Raw genomic sequence first — 23521 nt, forward strand, 5'->3', positions numbered from 1 at the left:
GTCATGAGTCTTTAACCTATTCTAGTAGTAAGTTATAAGGATTAATGAGAGCTTAGAGAAAGGCATCTTTAGAATAGATCAATCATGTTAATAAGGGAACAAAATAACTAGTTAAAGTCATTTTTTTCATTTAGTTACATGGCAGATGTGTAATGATCTGTTGGTTATAACTTGTCACTTTCGATTGGTTGAAGACAATCTGGTTATCAAGAAGACTATCCATTCAAAAACAACCAATTATGTTAACTTGAACAAAGATGCTATTTCCTCGATAAAGTTCAATTAAAATTACAAAACAGCAGGAAATAATCAGTAAATAAAAAATAAAAATAAAAAGGTTTAGACAAACAGTGAGTATGAAGAAAAGATTTGGCGTGAGCCTCTCATTTTCATAATTCTCGTTTCAGTACAATGCTAATGATCCCTATCTGAGATTTTGGCTGGAAATGCTCATCTGTATCCACTTCCTCAATCTCCTGTAATAATAACATGACTTTAACAGTTAAACACATGAACCAAACCATAAAAGCTGAACAAATAAGTATGTTTTTGTTGTGGATCAAACCTGTACTACATCCTCTCCCTTGAGAACTCTTCCAAACACTATAAGCTGATCATTCAGATCCGGGATTGGCGCCGTTGTGATCAGAAGCTCGAAGTCCTTGTTGTTCCCTTTGTTTTTGGGTGTCCCCAACATGAACGCCTCATGTTTTGGGCTGAGTAACAACACAATGGTTTGGTTTTGATTTTTAGACTAAAGAAAGACTATGAAGTTTTTTTAGCTCTTAAAAGCAAAGGCAGAGAAAGAAAAATTACCTTGTGTCAAGGCGACCACGGAGCTTTCCTTTAGCTGTCCATTCTTCTATAGGTATAGAACTGGAGGAGTGACCAGCTTGCACCAAGTAGTTTTTTATAACCCGATGAAACGGCATTCCCTTAAAGTGATCCTTCTGACTGCAACAAATACTCGAAATGTATTATTACTTCTACCAAAGATAGCATAGTGATTCAGCATCTTTCTCTTTTGTGTGTGTTTAACGTTCCAAATAAGAGTATGATAGGACTTAAAAGGTTCAAAAATAATTAACGAAAAAACTGGAACTAATCTTCCTACTTAAGAACAACTGATAACTTAGCTTACTAAAATTCATATACTTTCCCTTTCTATTTTACTTGAAAGAGAATAAGAGAATTATGATATACTAACCATAGATCTAGAAACTTGTCGACAGCTTCAGGGGAAGCATCTTTAAAGAGTTCCACAGTTATGAGACCTTTTGATGTGCTTATATCCTACATGAGATAAGAAGATAGGAATCAAAGATATATCATTAAGAATGAATATCCAGGAGATAAGACCGATGATATATTACTTTTTAGAATACGCCTAAGCACATCACCAAGGTGAGAGAAATAAGAATAAAAGAAGAAACTCAAGCAAGTAAACATGGAGATTAGATTCACTTACGGCATAACCAGGAAGATCGTAATTCTTTTGTTGTGATACAGCATTTGTGTCCTGAAACACAACACACAAAGTAAGTTAATCAGAATCAAAACACGATCACTGAGAAAGAAAAAAAAGACATCTCAAAAACAGTACCTCAAATCTTTGACTCTGGGTTTCAAGTGTGTTTCTTGACCTGAGAGATAAACTAAACGTTAACAGATAGAAAGTTCTAAGATAAAGAATAAAGATGGAAAGAAATAAAGAAACAAAACCTCTGGGACCAATGACGATAAGTAGTGACCAAGGAGAGTACAACTACAGCAACTACGAGATTACACACGACAATCGTAGAAATACTTATGCGACTAGGACCCTTCTTCTTCTTGCTTTGATTAAGCAGAGCCTGAGGTTTTATCCTCGCCATTTGCCAACCTTTATATCTCACAGCAGATAAAACTTGTTCTCTGCAAACCACAAATCATCCTTTATTAACTACTTTAATCATACTAGGTATTGACTTGATTCAGAATCTAACATATAATCAAATCAACACATGTGAAAACACCACAAAAGAGTTCATCTCTGGTCAATAGCTTCAACCAGTAACTTCCTATACATCAGATCCACTTACTTTTTTTATTTTTCCAATTCTCAATCAAATCAAACAAAAAGTATATAATCAAATTTCGAGTAACGGATGCTCTCATGTCCCAAACAGATCATATTAAAAAAAAGACGCACCTAGAAAACAAAAGGAAAGAGCGTTACGACAGGAACCGTGCGAAGATTGGTCGTGTTTTTTATCGTCGATCGGAAAACTGCTTTTGAATATTATTTTTTGCAGAGACGCTTCAGATGAGCCGTTTGTTAATCCGACGGCTGTGATTTACAGCTCACCAGAACTCGACGAAAATTATTACTCTCTAATTTTCTTTTCTTCCAATTTTTTTTTTTTTTAAATCAATAATTAGTCTGGTTTTTCATCAAAGGTAAACCGGTTCTCATACATCATCAACCTTGTAACATGAAATTACTCTATTGTTGTGGTTATCACAAGTAGGACCGGACATTTTATCCGTTTAATTTGATTCGATCTGTTATTTGCTTCGACTCGATCCGAAAAATTCGGATGTTGGTAAAGTTTTAGAGCAAAACAAATACTAAAAATCGATATATCTTAAAAACGAAACAAATCACAAATACTAAAATTTTAAGAACGGGATATCCGCTCCGTTCTGACAGTTATATAAGTACATATATATATATATATTGATTAAATGTAGAGTTTTAAATGTATGAGTTTATATAATTGTTATTTTAACATATGATTTAATAAATTATATTCACATTATTAGTTATAAAAGTATTAAAATGAAAAAAAAATGAAGAAGTTTTTTATGATATTTATAACTTTTTCTTATGTTTGTCTTTCTTATAACTAATTTTAAAATTAAAAAACATATAGTTTCATTGCTTCTTTTATTTATTATTTTATATATCATGTAAAAATATGTGGAAGAACAAAGTTATCTCATTTTTTAGATTATTTGTATTAACTAAAACAAAATGATATATCCGTAAGTATTCGTAAATATCTGCAAATATCTACAAATTGTCCGGATATTTCGTATATCTATATTTTTCCGAAGTAAAGCAAATCAAAATTTTTGATATTCGTAATATACGAAGCAAATCACAAATACCTCTAAAAATCTGGATATTCGATCTGTGCCCAGTCCTAGTCACAAGGCCGATCCTAATATTTGCGAAGATTATATATAATTTACTAAAGATTTCAATAAAATGATTTTTTAAAAACAAATTTGAGAGATTCTGCTATAAAAATTATCTTAAAATTTGGAGGCATAAACTAATATTCCACTTTGTATATGTCTGTCTATAACCAATTCTAGTTATCATGATTGACAGACACTCTAATTCAGACACATATCCGTTTAGATTATTGGCTACAATTTTATTTGATTTCAAATCTTAAAACATAAGTATATGGTCAAAGTCAAATCTTCTTTTTTTTTTTTTTTTTTTTTCCATCTAGAATTTTATTTATTATATAATTAAACCTTACAAACCTATTACAAGAGGCATTCAAGCCCAGACTAAAAACCTAACACGGCAACAACATTATAAGGCCTAACAACGGCCCATAAACCAAACCACTCACACTAAAGCGGAACACATCATTTTTTCCACGTGTTCAAATCACGGTAAACGAGATCCACGTGTTTGAAGACCAAACCCCTCGTCTTCACCGACATGCAGATCGTCGCCGACACAGGGAACCACCGGCTCAGCCGGGACCAAACCTCACGATCTTCACGGTGTGCACCATCTTAGCCATATCACCAAACTTCGGAGAGCTTCCATCAACCTATGTTGAGATCTCGTCCAAGCCAAACACCGAAGACAAATCTTCTAGTCTAGCCAGACATTAAATAAAGAATGAAAATGCAAAATCACTTGAAAACTAGGTCAGAGTCAATTCGGTTTTCTGACTTTTGTCAAACAAAAAGCCACTTTTGTTGATGGTTTTGCGTTCGCTGACCATCGGTAAACCGTAATTATTTTAACTTGGAATAGTTTTTGAAAATTGGGGTGTTCAATATTTCTTAGATATTGGTTGTAAAGAAAACCAACACTAGATGAATAAAAGCTTTTGTTAAACTTGAATTGGTGTCTTAAAAGGAAAAAAAAAAGCTTCCTTCTGGCGTTTTTTAACGGTAAGTCTTTGATAATTTTTGTAGTTTTCTTAAGAAACCAAAAAGTTGAATTAGTATCTTCCACATACTAAACGGAAGCCACGCCACGTTATTAAATGAAGAACATGTGATACGTGCTAGAGAAGAGGGAAAATATACGATTTCAATTGTAAAATGTGAGTTAGTTACGTACGTTGCCGATATTTTGGCCGACAAACATACATACATTATTAGTCTAAGATAACGAATGCAATATTGTAGTTAAAATGAAGCGGTGAGGCGGCAAGACCAATTGTAATTTGCCAAGATAGCACTCATCGTCCACGTAAATATTGACACTCTGATAAGAGTTTACGCACTAACGTCCACGTACTGCATTTAAGATACTATGCACAGTTACTTTACATTCGTGTACGCAGGGGCGGAGGCGGAGGCGGAGCTATGTTATGCAGAAGGGGTTCACGTCCCCCAGTTCATTTGTGAATTTTATTGTGTTCACGCATTATCGTCCACGTACATCTAAGATACTATGCACGTTTACTTTACATTCGTGTACGCAGGGGCGGAGCTATGTTGTGCATAAGGGGTTCACGTGCCCCCTGTTCATTTGTGAATTTAAAATTATTTGGCTGATTATATATTTAGTTAATAATGTCTTAGAAAATTGGTTGTATTTTCTTCATTATTCCCCACCAGTTAAAGATTAAATTGATCTTGCCCCCATTATTTATGTTATGCATAAGGGGTTCACGTGCCCCCAGTTTATTTGTGAATTTTATATTATTTTGCTGAATATTTTAGTTAAAGTCTCAGAAAATTGGTTGTATTTCTTCAATATATGCCCCCACTAGTTTAAAGATTAATTTGATTTTGTCCCCCATAATCCAGACCTGCACATCATTTATTTTACAATAAGTAATAGTATATTTCAAAATTATATTACATTGCCTCCACTATACAATTATCATGGCTCCGCCACTGCGTATACGTACATATTATTAATATAGTCTCTACTACAGAAGGTTATCTTTGTAATATACAGACCAAAAAATCTAAAAAAGAAGGTTATGGAAACAGTCTATGGTCTCTATCTTCTTTTTCTTACGTATCATGATACTGTCAACTGATTGCAGTTTTGGGGTTTTCTGCGTAACCAACAAATCGTCGAGTTTCAATCCAGATAGAAGTATAGACTCCGACCAACCTCCTCCTCTTCTTACACTCCTTCATTGAGTGTAAGTGAAGATACGTTTTCATCCCTGTCGAGTGCTTTTGTGACATTAAAAGGTTTCGCGTAACGTTTCCTTAATGAAAGAGAAAGGCAGTGATCAATCTCAATACTCACGGACAAGAAGACTTTCAACCGTTGTTTGAGTACTCCTTGTTCAAGTTCTTACTCAACTTGCTTTTGTGTTCCGTTTTCTCGAGCGCAATGGAGAAACCACCTCCTAATGAGCTTCTGAAGAAGTTGCTAGAGCTAGAGCAAAGCCACGAGCATCTAAAGCAGGAGATGTCTAGGCTCAAGGTATCTACGGAGCTTACTCAACAATCGCATTCTGTGTCGCCGTATCGGCCTGAGAGGAGAAACATCGGCGAGGGAGCTCCAGCGAGGAGGAAGAGCGTCCCCGCCGCGTTTCAGAAGCAGAAACGTATCCAAGATTCAATCAACTTGAGAGATGGAGTAGGTGGAATAGGAAGATGGTCATCGGCTGGAAAGTTCACAAATAGACAGTACTTTAATATCCTGCAGTCGATTTCACAATCTGTTCATGTCTTCGATCTAAATATGCAAATAATCTTTTGGTAAGAAGTTCCATCTTGGTATCTTATTATCCATCAGAATCTAAAATTTTGGAGGCTATAAACATTTTTAAAATATTTTTTTAATTAGACAAATTCCATAATTTTGGAAACCTATACTAACATGATTTGTTACAGGAATGCCATGTCTGAAAAGATTTATGGGTACACAGCTGAAGAAGTAGTTGGGAAGAACCCAGTTGATGTAATGGTGGAAGAACGAGATGCTCCTTTTGCTATGGGTGTTGCTCAACGTTGTGTCAGTGGAGAGAGCTGGACCGGCGAGTTTCCTCTGAAGAGCAAATCAGGGGAGAGAATTTTAGCTGTCTGTACGTGTTCTCCCTTCTACGATGATGACGGTTCTCTGGTTGGTATCGTTTCTATCACAGGTAACACTGAACCTTATCTGCACCCGAGAGTCCCTTTGGCTACAATACACGCAAAAGAAAGTGAAACGAACTTTAGCGCTGGAAGGAATGGTTTTGCATCTAGACTTGGTTTTGGAACCAAAGGAGCTGGCCTTGACTCTCATCAGCCAATACAAACTGTTATAGCATCAAAGATATCATTTTTGGTTAGTGCCCGTTAATTTTGGTAATGTCTTAGATTTCTGTGCACCAGAAAAAAAAATTCAACAGTCAAATCACTGAACATAGAAAAATTATTTTTGTAAAAAAATAAGGATGTTTTTCTTAAGAAAAAGGCTACTATAAATATGAGTCTCGATTGTAAATTTATTCATTCACATGATCAATATACAAATACTAAATGTGAATTTGTCTGAATTCGTTTTTTTTCTTAAGGTTCTTAATTTTTTTTAAAGTTAGTTCGCTTTCGTTCATAACAGTACCATTCTCTCTCACCTTTTATTATGATGTTGCACGTTTTGATGACTGGTGTTGAACTTTCAGGCATCCAAGGTGAGCAACAAGGTCAAGTTGAAAATGCGAGTAGGTGACAGTGGTGCCACACTCTCTGAAGGGGTCTGCGGTGCTACTCTCTCTCACAACAGTGACAATGCATCATCAAGTGGTGTTAGCATACAAAGAGGGGATCTCATCTACCCTCCTTTTGGTGTATTCTCATGTGATGAGAGTGATGGAAATGCTGCAGCCCCTAAGATTCTCACCTCAAAGGCTGAGCATGAAGTTTCAAAAGGAAGGGCAGGTGATTCTGGATGGCCTTGGTTACAGAATGAACAAGGGAAAGATAAGTCTAACCAGATTAGTCCATTTTGTGATGTTAACTCTGGAAGCGATTCCTCTGATAGTAGTAAGCAAGACAACAACGAGGCTTCTAGTATGTGGTCTTCCTCTGTAAACGCGAACAGCACTAGTACCTGTGGAAATGCCAGCAGCAGTGGTATGAGCAATAATGGTGATACTGATAGTGAATGCCTGGAATATGAAATTCTATGGGATGATTTGACCATCGGAGAAGATATCGGAAGAGGTAATTTATTCTCTTAAACATATTATCTTATTTTGACATGCAAATCCATTCTTTATAACATCATATATTTTACTCATTTTATAGGTTCATGCGGAACTGTCTATCACGGTCTCTGGTTTGGATCTGTATGTTTTTTGGCTCCTGTTGATATTTCAGAATATGCATTTGTTGATCTATTCACGCTTTCATAGATCAGTCTTGTTGATCACTGCAGGATGTAGCTGTAAAAGTGTTCTCCAAACAAGAATATTCAAAAGAGGTTATGCAATCTTTTAGACAAGAGGTATTGTTTTTAAATCCGTGGGGTCGTCCATAATGATTGCTCTGAGCGTAGTTAACTAACATTTAAAAGTTCTAAGTTATTAATATTGGACTTGTTTTTCTATGAAGGTGTCGCTGATGAGAAGACTTAGACATCCTAATGTACTGCTGTTTATGGGAGCTGTGACTTCACCTCCGCGCCTCTGTATAGTATCAGAGCTCCTTCCACGGTTCGGTCTCATCTCTTAGTTACTACATCTCACTTTCTTTGTGCTTCTTGGCCCTTCAAGCCATAGCTCTGATCCATTCTCCTTGTAATTCGATTTACTATTTGCAGTGGAAGTCTCTTCCTTCTACTACGAAGGAGCGCATCAAAACTGGACTGGAGGCGGCGTATTAATATGTCCTTGGACATTGTGAGTACTAGTTATACGTTCATTAGACATCTTTCCACATTTCTATGGTCATTGAGAATCGCATATAGAGCATGATCCTTTTCTTTTTTATTGTTTCTACATGATTGGTTCTTTGTATTTGTTTCATAGTCCTTTTGCATTCTCTATGACTTAGTCAACTTACATCTCATACAGCACATGACATGATTATTCACACAGGCTCGCGGTATGAACTATCTTCACTGCTGTAGTCCACCCATCGTCCATTGTGATCTCAAGTCGTCAAATCTGCTGGTAGACAAGAACTGGACTGTTAAGGTGATATGAAAAAAACTTATATCATTTATGTAAATGAACTTGAAAAGTGAGACTCCAAATCTCCAAACTGCAACTAGAAAACATCTTCAACTTATAGTGACATCTCTAACAGGTAGCTGACTTTGGTCTTTCGCGTATCAAACATGAAACATACCTAACTTCCAAGTCCGGGAAGGGAACGGTACTTAAACCTAGTCTCTTTTCGATTTGAATCTTGATTCACTAGCCAACCTCTCACGATGACATTTGATTGACTTTTTACATGTTCTATAGCCTCAATGGATGGCACCAGAAGTTCTTCTAAATGAGTCTGCCGATGAGAAGTATATTCTTGTGTTCTTGTTTGGTTAAGTTCTCTTGATTACATGTTATTCTAGCCTTCAATGCTAACTAGCTCTTGTTAATTCATTGATACAGGTCTGATATTTATAGCTTTGGAGTAGTACTCTGGGAGCTTGCCACAGGGAAGATCCCATGGGAAACTCTCAACTCCATGCAGGTATGTAACGATGGAAAGAAAGTGTCTCAACCACATATTTAGGTAATATAACATTAATCTTTATTGTGAAAAGATCAGTCTCAGTGTAAACCACTCTTGGAAGTCTATAAATAAGTTGTACACACTAGGCATGTCATAAACCATTATACTTTGCTGTAATAAGTCTATGCGCATACAACAAATCAAATATGAAGAGATACTTGTTTGCATATGTGCAGGTGATAGGAGCTGTGGGGTTCATGAACCAGAGGCTGGAGATTCCAAAGGACATTGATCCTCGTTGGATCTCTTTAATACAGAGCTGTTGGCACAGGTGAGACATGGAGAATTCCGCATGATTTCTGGCTAGAAGAATATAACCTTCAATTAGATGTGTTAGATAATGCTGACGTTAATGATCTGTGATTTTATTTTGGTCTGTCCAACATTGCAGCGATACGAAGCTGAGACCCACATTCCAAGAACTGATGGAGGAACTAAAAGACATGCAAAGAAAGTATACAATACAGTTCCGAGGACAGCTAAAACAAAACAGCTCTTAGTTCCTAAACGCACCGCTTCAAGGCAAAGAGTCTGTTCATAAAAGAAAGGAATATAGAGAATTGGCCTTAGTTCGAGAAGTTCAAACGTAGTCTTCCTTGTCGCCTCTACGAAATTCATTGAGGTTTCATATCTTTGCTCATCTTTTCATGTCCTGACACAGATGTTGAGTACTATTAGCTAGTGAGACCGACTCTGCGCTCTGACATCTTGAGCAGAAGAAACAAGAACATTCTCTTAATGGGATTATTTTTCTAACATCTTAGTTGGATCTTGTAGGATGGAGAGAAGAGACAGAAGAGTGCTTCAGAAGTTCAGTGTGTTGTCAGTGTGAAGCACATGGAATACGCAGTAAAAGTAGAGACGTACACACACTCTAAAGCCAACAACCTCGTACTCCAGAAGAGACTGGAGCAGTCATGAGAATCTTGTACACTACTACTTATTCTCATCATATTATTAATTATGAGGCTTTTGTGTATATATGTATAGTTATTTCTTCTGTATATCATCTTTGTGTTTTGTCGTGATTTCACATAACTTTCTGGTTATTTACATCAAAAGTCCCCATCTAAATCTTATAGTTTTCTATAGAAACCAGTAACTTTAAACCTATAATATCCAAATGCTAAACGAAAACTATGTGGCGTAGCAAGTTAGCATTTATAATGAAGAACATATGTGATATCAGCAAGAAACTAGCGAGTTCAAATTAATTTTCATTTCCATTTTCAGTTATGTTGTAAAAATCTAATCATTTTTAATGTTTTTCTCTCTGTATTTTGCTATAACTCTGAAATTGAACCTTTTTAAAGTTATTAAGAAAAGAATTGCGACTCTGTGACAAAAAAAAAAAATTACGACTTGAAAATATGTTTGTAAAAAACTGGAGCAGAATTGCAACATTAATACACGAACCGATTGTCACGTAACACATATAATGGAAAACTAAAAATCTTTTCTTTTTTTTCTATAAAAGGTTTCAAAAACCAATAATCTTAACATTCATACCAAAAATAAATTAAAAAATTAGAAAGAAGAAGAACGTAGTAGAAGCTCCACTGATCGTGGACAGTGCCGTGCGAAGGCTATTAGGGGCATAGGACAAAAATAATTTATTTTATATCAAATATGCGTATTAATTTTTTTTAATACGAACCAGAAAATAAATTATTTTTTTATTTTATATTTTAAAATTATTTTTAAGAAAAAATAATCTTATGAAAATTAATAGCAAAAGTTATATTTTGGTTACAATATACAAACTCAAATTATATGCAGGAAAATGTTTTCGATATTCAAAATAAAAATATATAATGAAATTAATATTCACAACAACTAAGCATAAATGATCATATTATTGAAAAGTATTAAGAAATAATTATAGTTTTTATCATATTATATGATTTATGAATATGGAAACCCCAAAATGCACTAATGTGAGGGGGATCTGGGGCCAATGCCCCAAAATTGATAAGGTGAGCACGGCTCTGACTGTGGATCACAGTCGCGAGTTTCTTTCTTACGTATCACGTGAATTTTCAAGTGATTGAAGTTTTTGTTTTTGTCTGCAAAATTGTCGAGTACCAATAAATTATAGTGACTTACATTTTTTTTTTGTCAACAATTAAGAGTGACAACATAGTACGCAATCTTTGATCACAAAAACTGAGGAACCCCCCCCCCCCAAGAAACTAGGAACAGATCAACCTCTGCCCATTTTCTTATTATTAGATTTTTTTTGAAAAAAACTATATAGTTGTTTTCCTTTTATATAGTTTAGAACAAAAATCTCACCTATAAAAAACTATAGCTTATATGAAAAAATGAAAAAATGAAAAAAAAAAACTATAGCTTATATGGAACACTGAAAATAAATAAACTTAATTTAGAATGAGTCAAATGTTTACAATCTAGTTCAGATTTTCTTAATATAATCAATAATCTCTCCAAATTAAATACAACAATTTTAAAAAAGAAGAAGCTAAAACCTGGAAAATTGAGGCAAAAGTAGTAAATATTAAATTAAATAAATGAAAAAGTAAACCAAAAGAAGCAAGATAAGAAAGGAAAGTTTCCATTAATGTTGACCGCTTGAAGACCGCAGAGCACGTTTCTTCTCGCTTCACTCATTTTCTTCAATTCCATTTTTATTCTCTAGAGAGAGAAAAAAAAAACCTTTTGGCTTCAGGAGCGAGAGAGAGACACACACACACACACACTCAATATCTCATCCACCATGCTTGCTTAACACCTTCTTCAACCTCCGATTCAACTCGCTTACCCTTCAGATTCGATCGAAAATGGAGACTCCACCCGCGGAAGAGCTGCTGAAGAAGATACTCGAGCTAGAGGAAAGCCAAGAGCATCTGAAGCAGGAGATGTCGAGGCTCAAGGTATCCACTGAGGTCAGGCAGCGATCGCATTCCGTCTCGCCTCATCGTCCTGCGAGGAGAAACATCGGGGACGGAGCTCAGTTGCGGAGGAAGAGCGGCGCCGCCTCGTTTCGTAACGCTTCGCCGCTGCGGAAGGAGAGCCGTTTCCAAGGTTCGATGAATCTGAGAGGTGGAGGAGCATCGGCCGGGGAGTTTACGGATAAGCAGTATTTGAATATTTTGCAGTCCATGGCACAGACTGTTCATGCTTACGATCTCAATATGCGAATCATCTTTTGGTATGTAGTTCCCATCTTTTGAAATATCCAGATTAGATGCTAGATGGTGGATTTGATTATTAGCACTGGGCATTCAGGTTTTTGGCTAGGATCAGTTCAGGTTATTCGGATTTCAGATTATTCTGGGTTGGGGTGTTCAGGTTCCGTTTAGGTACCAGACATTTTTCGAATTGCTTCTAGTAATGTTGGGTCCGGGTTGGGTTTATATTTTTTTATAAAACCTGAAGTAGAACCAAATTAGAAATAGTTTGAGTTTGGTTCAGGGTTAAAGCCAAAAAAAGAAGAAGAAATAACCCCCAAAACCCGAATTAAACACTAAAAGAAAGAAACAAAAAAAATTTCGGGTAATTTGGGGTTTTAGATATTTATATATATGAAAATTAAAATAATTAATATTCTTTTTATATTTAAAATATTTGGATATTCGTTAGGTTTTTGGTTCGGTTTTTGGATTTAGAAAAATAGAAACTATTCAGGGTTTTGTAAATTTTGGTCTGGTTTCGGTTTCGTTTTTTTCGGTTCGGTTCTGGTCTGTTTTGGATATGGATAATATGGCCAGGAATAGATTTGATTCATGCATCATTGTTCATTTGTAGTATTTTCTTGTAATCTTTTATAGTTTCAGATTCCAGTTCGAATTCGGTTTTTGGATTTAGAAAAATAGAAACTGTTCCAGTTTTTAGTAAATGCTCCAGTTTCAATTTTGGTTTTTTTTGTTTGGTTCTGGTTTGGTTTGGGTTATGGATAATATGGCCAGGAGTAGATTTGGTTAATGCATCATTGTTCATTTGTAGTATTTTCTTGTAATCTCTTTTATGTATTCAGATTCCAGTTCGATGTCGTGATTGTTGTAGGAACGCTATGGCGGAAAAGCTTTACGGGTACTCTGCTGCAGAAGCACTTGGTGAGAACCCAATTGATATTCTTGCAGATAACCGAGACGCTGCTTGTGCAATGAATATTGCTCGGCGTTGTGTCCGTGGAGAGAGCTGGACCGGCGAGTTTCCTGTCAAGACCAAATCAGGGGAGAGATTCTCAGCTGTCACCACGTGCTCCCCCTTCTATGATGATGATGGTACTCTTATAGGGGTCATTTGTATCACAAGTAAAACGGAACATTACATGAACCCGAGAATCTCTTTGGCTAAGTTAAAGGGGCAAGAAGGTGAAACGAGCTCTCATCCTGCAAGGAATAGTTTTTCCTCTAAACTTGGTTTGGACTCTGATCAGCCTATACAAGCTGCTATATCATCAAAGATATCAAATTTGGTTAGTTCAGTTGTGGGTTTGGCAGTTTGCATATTCTCAGTTCTCACCTTTATTGCGTATTTAGACTAGTTTTAAAATTGCAGGCCTCCAAGGTGAGCGACAAGGTGAGGTCGAAAATGCGAGCAGGTGACAGTAGTGCCACACCCTCTGAGGGTGGCAGTGGTGATAGTCATCATTCAGATCATGGTGTCTACGGTGCTACTCTCTCTGACCACAGAGACGATGCTGCAGCGTCAAGTGGTTCCACCGCACCAAGAGGTGATTTTATCCCGGCTCCTTTTGGTGTATTCACATGTAACGATGAGAAGTTACCTTCGAAACCCTTCAAAGATTCCAGTGACGGGTGTGATGAAAAGCCTGCAATCCATAAGGTTCTCACCTCAAAAGCTGAAGAGTGGATGGTAAAGAAAGGGGTTTCATTGCCATGGAAAGGGAATGAGCAGGAAGATTCAAAGGGAAGGCCAACTCATTCTGTATGGCCTTGGGTACAAAGTGATCAAGAGAAAGATAAGTCTGGTTTGAAGTCTGAAAGCCTTGCCTTTGAGAGTAAGAAGCCTACGAATAGTGAGGGCAGTAGTTTGTGGTCATCCTCTGTAAATGCGAACAACACAAGCAGCGCTAGTAGCAACGGAAGTACCAGCAATAGTGTAATGAACAAGGTTGATACTGATAGTGAGGGCCTGGAATATGAAATTTTATGGGATGATTTGACAATTGGAGAACAAATCGGACAAGGTCGTTTATTCTCTTAAACAGATTATCTCGTTTCCCAGACTTACTTTTATGTGATTTGTTTTGCTAACAAACGCATTATTCTATTTTACAGGTTCATGTGGAACTGTCTATCACGGTCTCTGGTTTGGATCTGTAAGTAATTGGCTTCTGGCTCCCATTGTATAAAAAACAAAAATGCAAGTTCAAATATCTGTCACATTGAAAGCTTATAATGTCACCACAGGATGTAGCTGTAAAAGTGTTCTCCAAGCAAGAATATTCAAAAGAGATTATCCAATCTTTCAGACAAGAGGTATTACCTGTTGTCAACGCTGGAATGGTCTGAGTGTTGTTTTGGCAAAAGACTCTCGGTCTTTCATATCATAATAGGCAGATTGATTTTTCAAGTAGACCAATATAATGTGCTAAGCCCTTACAGACTGCATCTCACTGAAGGATAATTCATTTATGAAAACTTAGTTAGACACCCTAATGTTCCAGCAGGCTTACAAACTGTGTCTAACAAAAACCCCAGCTAGTTCCAGATTCTTAATTATTTCATTGCTGCTTTTGTTATATTGTGAAGGTATCGTTGATGAGAAGACTTAGACATCCTAATGTACTGCTCTTTATGGGTGCTGTCACCTCACCTCCACGCCTCTGTATAGTGTCGGAGTTCCTTCCACGGTTTGGTCTCATCTCTTATTGTTTTACTACTCTCACTTTCTTTGTGCTTCTCGGCGCTTCAAGCCATAGCTCCTCATAATTCGATTTTACTATTTGCAGTGGAAGTCTCTTCCGTCTACTGCAGAGGAACACGTCAAAACTGGATTGGAGGCGGCGTATCAATATGGCAATGGACATTGTAAGTATTAGTTATACGTTCATTTGACATTGATATTTCCATTTCTATGATCATTGAAGATTGCACTTAAAGAATTTACAGTAGAACCTCTATAAATTAATATTCGGCAAATTAATAATCTCTATAAATTAATAAATTTCACCGGTCCCAAATTTAACACAAATCGATAAAATGATAAGATAATATTTTTTTAGAAAATTCTATGTAAATATATTGTCCCATTAAAATTATAAATTAATAATTTATATGTATACATGTTTTATATAAGTAAAATCATATTATTATATTATTTGTTTTATATTCAAAATGAAATTATGTTTATATTTTCTTACCACTTAATATATTTTTGATGAGATTTAGTAATATTATATTTAAAACCACATTTAAGTTCTATGCAATATATATTATATACAACAAATAATATAATAAAATTAATATGAATGTCAAATTTCAAAAATAACAATAATGTCTATACACTAAAATCAAATATTTTCTTATCTTAAAAATAAACATATTTAAAATAAAAAAAAATCTAAATAAGAAAACTTTTGTAAATTAATATCTGTATAAATTAATAAAATTTCAAAGTCCCAACATTATTAATTTATAGAGATTTTATTGTACTAAGGATGAGCAGCTTTCTTTGTATTTGTCTTGTGATCCTTCTTGTACATCTCATATTTCATAATTCTTCACACAGGCTCGCGGTATGAATTATCTTCACAGTTGTAGTCCACCCATCATCCATCGTGATCTGAAGTCGTCAAATCTACTGGTAGACAAGAACTGGACCGTTAAAGTAAGATAAATAACTTTCCATCTTCGTAATATGATTATTTAGCTTTCTTAAACAAAGATTTAGATGTGGTGCACAAAAAAGACAAAGATTTAGATGAAAAAAATTATGTTTATGTGAGTGAATCGGAAAAGTGAGACTCAGACCTGCAACCGGAAACAAAGTCAACTTACAGTGACATCTCTAACAGGTAGCTGACTTTGGACTTTCGCGTATCAAACATGAAACATACTTAACCTCCAAGTCCGGGAAGGGAACGGTACTTAAGCCTAGGCTCTATTCGATTTGAATCCTGATTTATAGTCATCCTCTCACAGCGATATTTGAATGCATTTTTTACCTGTTCTGCAGCCTCAATGGATGGCACCAGAAGTACTTCGAAATGAGTCTGCTGATGAGAAGTATATTCTTGTTTTCTGTTTGGTTAAGTTCTCTTGATTACTTGTTCTTCTAGCCTTCATGCTAACTAAGCTTCTTAATTCATTGATACAGGTCTGATATTTACAGCTTTGGAGTAGTACTCTGGGAACTTGCCACAGAGAAGATCCCTTGGGAAACTCTCAACTCTATGCAGGTATTATGTTTCTATAGATAGAACAACAAAAAGATAATGTCTCCAATTGCCAACTGGTCATAGAAATTTCAAAAGATTAGTTTCAGGGTAAACCTTTGCTCGTCAATACAAAATTAATTGTAAATTAGGAAGGTAAGATTCATAAACGCTATACTATAGTGTAATGTGTATAGAATAGATACAGTGAAATTTGTTACTGTATACGATTTGGCCATTTTAGGTGGGATATTTTTGCAACATCTCTACGAATTTAATTTCATGGTTCCACGGCATATGCTTATTCTGCTTGCAGAAAACTTCCATTTTCAGACTCGCTGCACTTGAAAAGTATGATAAATGCAGAAATGCTTATTTGAAAAATGTGCAGGTGATCGGAGCTGTGGGGTTCATGAACCAGAGGCTTGAAATTCCAAAGGACATTGATCCCTTATGGATCGCATTAATGGAGAGCTGTTGGCACAGGTAAATTAACATATTGAAGAATATAACCTTTAGTTATTATTACAGTTCTCCTTGATTTTGATGTTCTACATATTTCACAGCTAATGCTAAACATTAAAATGTGTTTGTTTTTTTTTTTTTTGTTTCTCCAACACTGCAGCGATACGAAGGTGAGACCTACATTCCGAGAACTGATGGAGAAGCTAAGAGAGCTGCAAAAGAAGTATTCAATACAGTTCCAAGCTAAACGTGCTGCCTTACTTGACAACTCGCCCCTTAATGACAACTAAACACAAAGTGTACTCTTTTGTTCCTCAAGGTGAAGCTTTAAGACTAAAAGCTGTTCGTGAAAACAAAGGAAGAGAGAATTGGTTTGTTTTTGAGCAGCAACATAATGGTTGGTTGTAATTACAACGTGGAGGAGACTCATGAGCAGAGGCAGCCACTGGAATTCTTGGACTGGTCTAAAGTGCAGTTTTAGTGATGTGTTTCTGGTCATTGCAAAAATTGCCAAAAGAAACATAAAGGCTCAGTTTGGGTAGTGCAATTGTGATGATTGGTGGAGGCTTAAAGGAAGTACGTGAAAGGGATTTGATGTGAAAGTTGATTGCAAAGACTTCACAATTAGTTGGGTAGGTGTACAAGAGAGTACTTACTGCATATATAACATGTTTATTTGCACATTCACTTATCACTATTACATATCTATGTTATCAATTGGTAGAACCATTTGATGGTTTATACATAGAGGACAAAGGGATAGTTATGAGAGAATATGCTACATCATTGGAGATTTTTGTATAATCATATATGTAATTATCCTATTCTCTACATACAAACACAGTAATGCCCAATCAAACAAACAGTGAATCACTTAGCACAGCTAAAGGCTCAAGAGAGGTTGGTTCATTCTTGTGGCAGCTTCTGTAAATAAGGAATAAGACTTTTGATCAAAAAAAAAAAAAAAGGAATAAGGGATAAGACGATGTGAGGTGGCTCCTTTACACGGTAGAGGAACATCCTGCACATGGGCTGTCGTCAAGGTGGGATGGTCTACTCTAGTAAAAGGTTGTATTGAGAGAAGGATCGAGTAGTCAGAGACTGGTCACAGGAGAGAGTCTCCTGTTTGCGCAAAAAAAAAAAAGAATGTTTATCACAGGATTGTTACCTTTTGATATCCAAATCGCAACATATAACTTCTGGAGCAAACATTCTACTGAGGGATTTATACTCAGGGGAAGAAGACTTATTCAGCAATGAAATTTCAAAACTCAATTTAATATTTGGTTACATAACTCTCAAGTCTCTCGACCTCGCACACACAAAGAACTAGCGAGAAATGCTGGTACTGGTCCCATCATAGAGGATATCGTGAAAGCAACTCCCTTGTTGCAGCAACTGCATCGCCTTTGTGCTCCCTTAGAGTTCTCTCCACCACATTCTTTTCCAGCTACAATGTTCACAGACAGCGAACTTTTAGGACACAGCCAACGGATGTTGAAGCCTAGAAATGTTTAAAAAAGGAAGAAGCTAACCTCAAGTTCGTTAACAATGAGCTCAACATCTGCGGCATTGATCTTAACAGAAGCCAGTTCCTTCTCCCTGCATTTAAAGTTCCAGCAACTTGTCAATCAAACACTACACGAAAGGCTAAGACTTTTTTTTTTCTTACCTCAATCTCTTAGCATTAAGATCAGCCTCCCTAGAAGCACCAATCGAAGCCATAGCCTGAAACACAGACATTGACCTTTGTAACCCCAATCAAATTTTTTTTTTTAACTTAACTGAGCTCAAAATTTTAAGTCTAATCAGAAGATAATGATCATTCTTTGTAGATGAAGAAAGAGCGAACAAACCGATTGAACACGATTAGAATCGAGCTGGCGATCCTCGACGCGATCGGTAAGCTTATCTAAAGCTTTGCTTTGTTGCTGTAAGTCCTTTGAATCGACCGTCATCTCCGCTCCAGCTTCTTCTGCTCCCTCCATTGCTTCCAAACTCTTCTCCTCTCACTCGGTGAATCAAGTCTCGAGCTCCAGCGTTAGAAAGAAACCCTAAAGGCTAAACAATGCCAAACCCGAACCGAACCAAATTGAAATAACTCTAATTCAGTTGATAATTCGGTTTAGTAAACGTTTCATATTGGGCTGGGCCTTACTTAGCCCATAGAAATAGCCTTACTAGAAATATCTTTTCCTCCACAAATTTTCGAAACTCTCACAAAATTCGAAAACGCTCTAGAGAGAGATGAAGGAAGTTCAAATTCTCAGGAAAAACTCTACGCGCTCATCTGATCCCGCAACGAAGAGGATCATCAAGGATCCTGAGCTCAAGAATCGAAAGGTAATTTGAAACGTATGAACCTATTTGATTCTTCTCGTACGTTTAATCACGTTTCCTTCTCTACACTGAAGTTTGCGGAGAAGAGACAGAGCGCAACCGTCGGAAGCACGAACGATCCACCGGATTTTGATCCGATCTATTTCGCGATCTCCGATCACGAAGCCGAGGTACGGCTTCTCCAGATCCGTTTAGCTCAGATCTTCAGTTTTTGATTAGCTCCGATTTTGAAATTGCGTTTGTTTGCCTCAGAGTTTTCTGCAAGGATCGAGTGTAGACCTCTTACCAACGCCAGAGATTTGCGACGAATCTCCAGTTTCATCCGTTGCTAACAAGGCTTTTCACGTCATCGACGCTGCGATTGCTGCGGGCTTGCCTGCTTCTGTGCAGTCCTTGCGCGCCGAGATCAGCGACCTGAAGAAAACGATCTGTTCAGTTGAGAGCTGTGATGAAAGTAAACGCGTCGATGTAGCTGTTACCGTCAAATTCCGCGTTGTGGTTTTGGTTTTCGTCCTTTGGGCTCTCTTTGCTGCGATTGTGGTAGGAGTCAGCTCAGGAGAGGAGGTTGCTTACTCTGGACCACTTCCAACTTGAAGGATTCAACTCACAATCCATGGATTCTATGAATCGTCAGGTTAACTCATTTTCCTTTTCTATGATTCGCCTCATTTGAAGCTGCATCTCTGTTTATGATATCATCTATAATATCTCTAGTTCATTGTAACATATTTCAATCAAGCAGTGGGAGGTTTCTACATAAAGGATAACAACAGTTCTAGATTGTTTCTTTAATTCAAGAAGTCAAACATCTCTTTGAATAATTGATCCCCACAGATATCTCGGTGAAGTCTTTTATTTGGTAGAATTTGAAGCTTCCTAGGCCTTATGATAGCACATTCTAGGCCCAAAGCAAGTGGTCTTACAAGATTCGTTTGGTAAGTTGATGATTGTTAGTCGACAAGTAGGCCTTATAAGCTGCTGGTTAGTCTCATTCCTAACCAATGAGTGTGATCCCTTACACTTTATTGGCACAAGTGATATGGCACTTGATCTTTGTAATCATGGTGACTCGTGTTGGCTAAAAACATAGTCTTCTCTGCATCACATGTCCAATATATAGGCCTCTGTAGCGTTTATGTCTCTAGGTCCTAATCTACTTTGATGAGTTCTATTCTTAGCCCTGTAATCATTATTTGGCAAAGCTTATTTTCTTCTAGCTTCTCAAATTGGTAGGTTTTAGATCTTACCAGGACATGTGCTAGCCCTTGTTTCCATTCTTATGCAAGATGTTCCTTTTTTTTAGTCGTATTAAGCTAGACAAATCCTATGCAAAGTCCAGCGTGTGAAGCTTTTTGGATAATTACTTGATTTGATATTTATTTCATAAATCATTAGGATAAGCTCTTGGAAGCGTTAGATTAGGTTTCTTCTCCATTATGGATAATGATACAATGTATTAGGAATTGGAAATTAGTAGTCATGTATTTTTAATATAAAAAAAATGAATGACAGAATTATCCAGACTGTGTTTGATTTTTTTACAGGAGATTAGAGGAGTAGCTAGGCCATAAACATCAGAAGAAAAACAAAAATTATTACATATTACCATGTGTTAAATAAAAGGAGCTCTTGTTGGTTTACTTTTGATGTAAAGTTTCTGTACGATTAAAGGAAAATCAGGGCTTAATGAGTTGAATTAATGGACACCAGTAATTCGAGATGCATTCCATTTCTCTTTTTTTTTTATTTAGAACAACTTGTCACTGTGTCTTAACATTGATTAGTTCATGGATGATCATATTTTTGTATTATAAGGAAGGGTCGGTATCATTTTTTTCTTACTTTTGTAGCATTTGTCTAATTCATTTGGCTGAATAGTGATTCTTTGTGAGAAACTGATTCTCGCTTTTGAAAATCGGGTTCCCATTAGGAAATATTGGTGTTTTTCACATGTATCAATTCACCTTACCGACTCACAAAAATGAATTTGTAATTGATTCTCTCAAGTACCTGTCAGGTTTGGTCAGTTTTGTTGGTAAACCAATGATAACAACTTAAAGGAGTTAGGCTTCCAAAAGCTTATAATTTAGTCTACGTAATATATCAATAATCATATTGTGCTCTTTAAACAGGATCCAAAAGTCTACATAACAGTTCCAATGTTACGCCTTCAACCACTCGGCCATCTCTCGGACATCAGGATTATGACCAAGCAAACTTTACAACGTTACAAGGAGCTTCAGGACATTATAGCTATCCTGGGTGTTGTCACTGAGAAACCAGGGGCCAAAAACTCAACTACTTATTCGGAAGCTAAGCATGTAAAAGGTGGAAGCATATACATAAGGAAACAATTCTACAGATAAGTATTTCGTATTTGTTCTGAACAGTGTTGTACTGATATTTCTAATTGATATTGGCAACTTTAGTCTTATTTAGTTTTAATAATTGATATGTTTAAGAAAGCCCTTTTAAAAAAAACTAAATGTTATCTCATCAATACTTCACTTTGTTCTAAAAATCATAGGCTTCAGTATATATAGCATTTACGTAAAATTGAATATTTTCGTAGTGGACACAGATTTTGAGAAAATTTCAAAAATATGAAAATATTGTTTTAATGCATATTTGCACCATTCACTAACATATGATAAATGTCAAAGAGGTTTGAAACTTTTGCTGTCTCCGTTTCTCTAGAAAATAGCGATTTTATTGTGGTTAGTCCACCAATTTAGGGAGTATTATGAAGTTTCACTAAATTAATTGACAAAAAAATAAAATGATGCTCATGTATCATGAAAGAGAGTTTAATATATAATAATACAGATGTAGAATGTGTTTAGAAATTTTAACACAACACTAAAGATCATAGGCTTCAGTATATGGAGCATTTACCGAAAAATTCAATATTTTTGTAGGGGGTTAGTTAAAACATAGATTTTGAGAAAAATTTAAAAATATGAAAATACTGTTTTAATGCATTGTTGCATCCTTCACTAAAATATGACGAAGGTTAAAGAGGTTTGAAACTTTTGTTGTCTCTGTTTTTCTAGAGAATAGCGATTTGATAGTGGCTAGTCTACCAATTTAGAGAGTATTATGAAGTTTTACTAAATTAATTGACAAAAAATTAAAATGATACTCATGTACCATGAAAGAGAGTTTAATATACATTAATATAAATGTAGAATGTGTTTATAAATTTTAAAACAACACTAAAGATCGTAGGCTTCAGTATATAGAGCATTTACCGAAAAATTCAATATTTTCGTAGGGGGTAACACATAGATTTTGATAAAAATTTCAAAATATGAAAATACTGTTTTAATGCATAGTTGCATCATTCACTAACATATGATGAAGGTCAAATAGGTTTGGAACTTTTGTTGTCTCTTTTTCTCTAGAAAATAGCGATTTTATAGTGGTTAATCCACAAATTTAGGGAGTATTATGAAGTTTTCCTAAATTAATTGACAAAAAATTAAAACATTGCCCATGTACCATGAATGAGAGTTTAATATACATTAATACAAATGTAGATAGTGTTTTGAAATTTTAAAACAACACTAAAGATTATATGCTTCAGTATATAGAGCATTTACCGAAAAATTCAATATTTTCGTAGGGGTTAGTTAACATATAGATTTTGAGAAAAATTAAAAATATATAAATATTATGTTTTAAAGGATAGTTGCATCATTCACTAACATATGATGAATATCAAAGAGGTTTGAAACTTTTGTTGTCTCTGTTTCTCTAGAAAATAGCGATTTTATAGTGGTTAGTCCACCACTTTATGGAGTATTACGAAGTTTTACTAAATTAATTGAAAAAATTTAAAACGATACCCATGTACAATGAAAGAGTGTTTAATATACATTAATACAAATGTAAAATGTGTTTAGAAATTTTAAAATAACACTAAAGATCATAGGCTTCAGTATCTAGAGCATTTACCGAAAAATTCAATATTTTCGTAGGGTTAACATATAGATTTAGAAAAAAATTCAAAATATGAAAATATTGTTTTAATGCATAGTTGGATCATTCACTAATATACGATGAAGGTCAAAGAGGTTTAGAACTTTTGTTGTCTCCGTTTCTCTAGAAAAATAGTGATTATACTATTTAAATGCATAGTTGGATTCTTCAGTAGCAAATGATGAATGTCAGAGAGGTTTAGAACTTTTGTTGTCTCTGTTTCTCTTGAAAATAGCGATTTTATAATGGTTAGTCCACCAGTTTAGGGAGTATTATGAAGTTTTACTAAATTAATTGCCAAAAAATGAAAACGATGCCCTTGTACCATGAAAGAAAGTTTAATATGCATTAATACAAATGTAAAATGTGTTTAGAAATTTTAAAACAACACTAAAGATCATAGGCTTCAGTATATAGAGCATTTACGCAAAAATT

General features: G+C 35.6%; 5 protein-coding genes and 1 pseudogene across 10 annotated transcripts; 4 read left to right on the forward strand and 2 right to left on the reverse strand.

Annotated features, from left to right (window-relative positions):
* Positions 1–203: 203 nt before the first annotated feature.
* LOC106397480 (peptidyl-prolyl cis-trans isomerase CYP21-4) lies at positions 204–2352 on the reverse strand. Of its 3 annotated transcripts, none has more exons than XM_048759397.1 (8): positions 2192–2352; positions 1723–1914; positions 1604–1643; positions 1469–1519; positions 1208–1293; positions 817–954; positions 566–716; positions 204–476 (listed from the first exon to the last, which is right to left on the reverse strand). In XM_048759397.1, the coding sequence occupies exons 2-8, from the start codon at positions 1872–1874 to the stop codon at positions 390–392; spliced, it is 705 nt and encodes a 234-aa protein (XP_048615354.1). In that variant the 5' UTR covers positions 1875–1914; positions 2192–2352; the 3' UTR covers positions 204–389. The 3 variants fall into 3 exon arrangements, with proteins under 3 accessions (XP_048615354.1, XP_048615355.1, XP_048615356.1); XM_048759398.1 differs by having other exon boundaries at positions 2082–2218; XM_048759399.1 differs by having other exon boundaries at positions 1986–2218.
* A 585-nt stretch (positions 2353–2937) lies between these two features.
* LOC106399098 lies at positions 2938–10027 on the forward strand (annotated as a pseudogene).
* LOC125587356 (probable serine/threonine-protein kinase SIS8) lies at positions 8082–9766 on the forward strand. Its single transcript, XM_048757623.1, has 8 exons — positions 8082–8096; positions 8295–8393; positions 8506–8574; positions 8667–8734; positions 8811–8892; positions 9111–9205; positions 9326–9388; positions 9712–9766. The coding sequence occupies exons 1-8, from the start codon at positions 8082–8084 to the stop codon at positions 9764–9766; spliced, it is 546 nt and encodes a 181-aa protein (XP_048613580.1).
* A 1499-nt stretch (positions 10028–11526) lies between the features above and the next one.
* LOC106401265 (RAF proto-oncogene serine/threonine-protein kinase) lies at positions 11527–17598 on the forward strand. Its single transcript, XM_013841742.3, has 13 exons — positions 11527–12106; positions 12961–13375; positions 13459–14110; positions 14202–14242; positions 14334–14402; positions 14676–14776; positions 14876–14954; positions 15655–15753; positions 15941–16009; positions 16102–16151; positions 16243–16324; positions 16692–16786; positions 16926–17598. The coding sequence occupies exons 1-13, from the start codon at positions 11736–11738 to the stop codon at positions 17053–17055; spliced, it is 2253 nt and encodes a 750-aa protein (XP_013697196.1). The 5' UTR covers positions 11527–11735; the 3' UTR covers positions 17056–17598.
* A 323-nt stretch (positions 17599–17921) lies between these two features.
* Positions 17922–18866, reverse strand: LOC106401267 (huntingtin-interacting protein K-like). Its single transcript, XM_013841749.3, has 4 exons — positions 18622–18866; positions 18438–18493; positions 18301–18367; positions 17922–18215 (listed from the first exon to the last, which is right to left on the reverse strand). Exons 1-4 carry the CDS (start codon positions 18751–18753, stop codon positions 18123–18125), a joined length of 348 nt encoding a protein of 115 aa, XP_013697203.1. The 5' UTR covers positions 18754–18866; the 3' UTR covers positions 17922–18122.
* Positions 18816–21711, forward strand: BNAC05G45230D (protein SINE3). Of its 4 annotated transcripts, XR_002656116.2 has the most exons (5): positions 18816–19108; positions 19180–19275; positions 19358–19739; positions 19940–20040; positions 20650–20916. XR_002656116.2 is itself a non-coding variant. In XM_013841748.3 (4 exons), the coding sequence occupies exons 1-3, from the start codon at positions 19013–19015 to the stop codon at positions 19697–19699; spliced, it is 534 nt and encodes a 177-aa protein (XP_013697202.1). In that variant the 5' UTR covers positions 18817–19012; the 3' UTR covers positions 19700–19739; positions 21238–21711. The 4 variants fall into 4 exon arrangements, 3 of the variants coding, with proteins under 3 accessions (XP_013697202.1, XP_013697200.1, XP_013697199.1); XM_013841748.3 differs by lacking the exons at positions 19940–20040; positions 20650–20916 and adding an exon at positions 21238–21711 and having other exon boundaries at positions 18817–19108; XM_013841746.3 differs by lacking the exon at positions 19940–20040 and having other exon boundaries at positions 18819–19108.
* The last annotated feature ends 1810 nt before the right edge of the window (positions 21712–23521 follow it).

Source organism: Brassica napus, chromosome C5 (genome assembly GCF_020379485.1).
Source record: "Brassica napus cultivar Da-Ae chromosome C5, Da-Ae, whole genome shotgun sequence".
NCBI lineage: Eukaryota > Viridiplantae > Streptophyta > Magnoliopsida > Brassicales > Brassicaceae > Brassica > Brassica napus.

Bases quoted from the DNA above. Each gene is read 5' to 3' on its own strand.
- LOC106401267 (XM_013841749.3), bottom strand. From the start codon at position 18,753: ATGGAGGGAGCAGAAGAAGCTGGAGCGGAGATGACGGTCGATTCAAAG. The intron at 18,368-18,437 runs GTAAGAAAAAAA...CTTTAAATGCAG, and splicing joins CTTAATGCTAAGAGATTGAG to GGAGAAGGAACTGGCTTCTG. The intron at 18,216-18,300 runs GTTAGCTTCTTC...TGAACATTGTAG, and splicing joins TCATTGTTAACGAACTTGAG to CTGGAAAAGAATGTGGTGGA.
- LOC125587356 (XM_048757623.1), top strand. The intron at 8,893-9,110 runs GTATGTAACGAT...GCATATGTGCAG, and splicing joins AAACTCTCAACTCCATGCAG to GTGATAGGAGCTGTGGGGTT. The intron at 9,389-9,711 runs GTATACAATACA...TGGATCTTGTAG, and splicing joins CTAAAAGACATGCAAAGAAA to GATGGAGAGAAGAGACAGAA.
- LOC106397480 (XM_048759397.1), bottom strand. From the start codon at position 1,874: ATGGCGAGGATAAAACCTCAGGCTCTGCTTAATCAAAGCAAGAAGAAG. The intron at 1,294-1,468 runs GTAAGTGAATCT...TATCTCATGTAG, and splicing joins ACGATCTTCCTGGTTATGCC to GATATAAGCACATCAAAAGG. The intron at 955-1,207 runs GTTAGTATATCA...TATTTGTTGCAG, and splicing joins GACAAGTTTCTAGATCTATG to TCAGAAGGATCACTTTAAGG.
- LOC106401265 (XM_013841742.3), top strand. From the start codon at position 11,736: ATGGAGACTCCACCCGCGGAAGAGCTGCTGAAGAAGATACTCGAGCTA. The intron at 13,376-13,458 runs GTTAGTTCAGTT...TTAAAATTGCAG, and splicing joins CATCAAAGATATCAAATTTG to GCCTCCAAGGTGAGCGACAA. The intron at 16,010-16,101 runs GTACTTAAGCCT...CCTGTTCTGCAG, and splicing joins CCAAGTCCGGGAAGGGAACG to CCTCAATGGATGGCACCAGA.
- BNAC05G45230D (XM_013841748.3), top strand. From the start codon at position 19,013: ATGAAGGAAGTTCAAATTCTCAGGAAAAACTCTACGCGCTCATCTGAT. The intron at 19,109-19,179 runs GTAATTTGAAAC...TCTACACTGAAG, and splicing joins CTGAGCTCAAGAATCGAAAG to TTTGCGGAGAAGAGACAGAG. The intron at 19,276-19,357 runs GTACGGCTTCTC...TGTTTGCCTCAG, and splicing joins TCTCCGATCACGAAGCCGAG to AGTTTTCTGCAAGGATCGAG.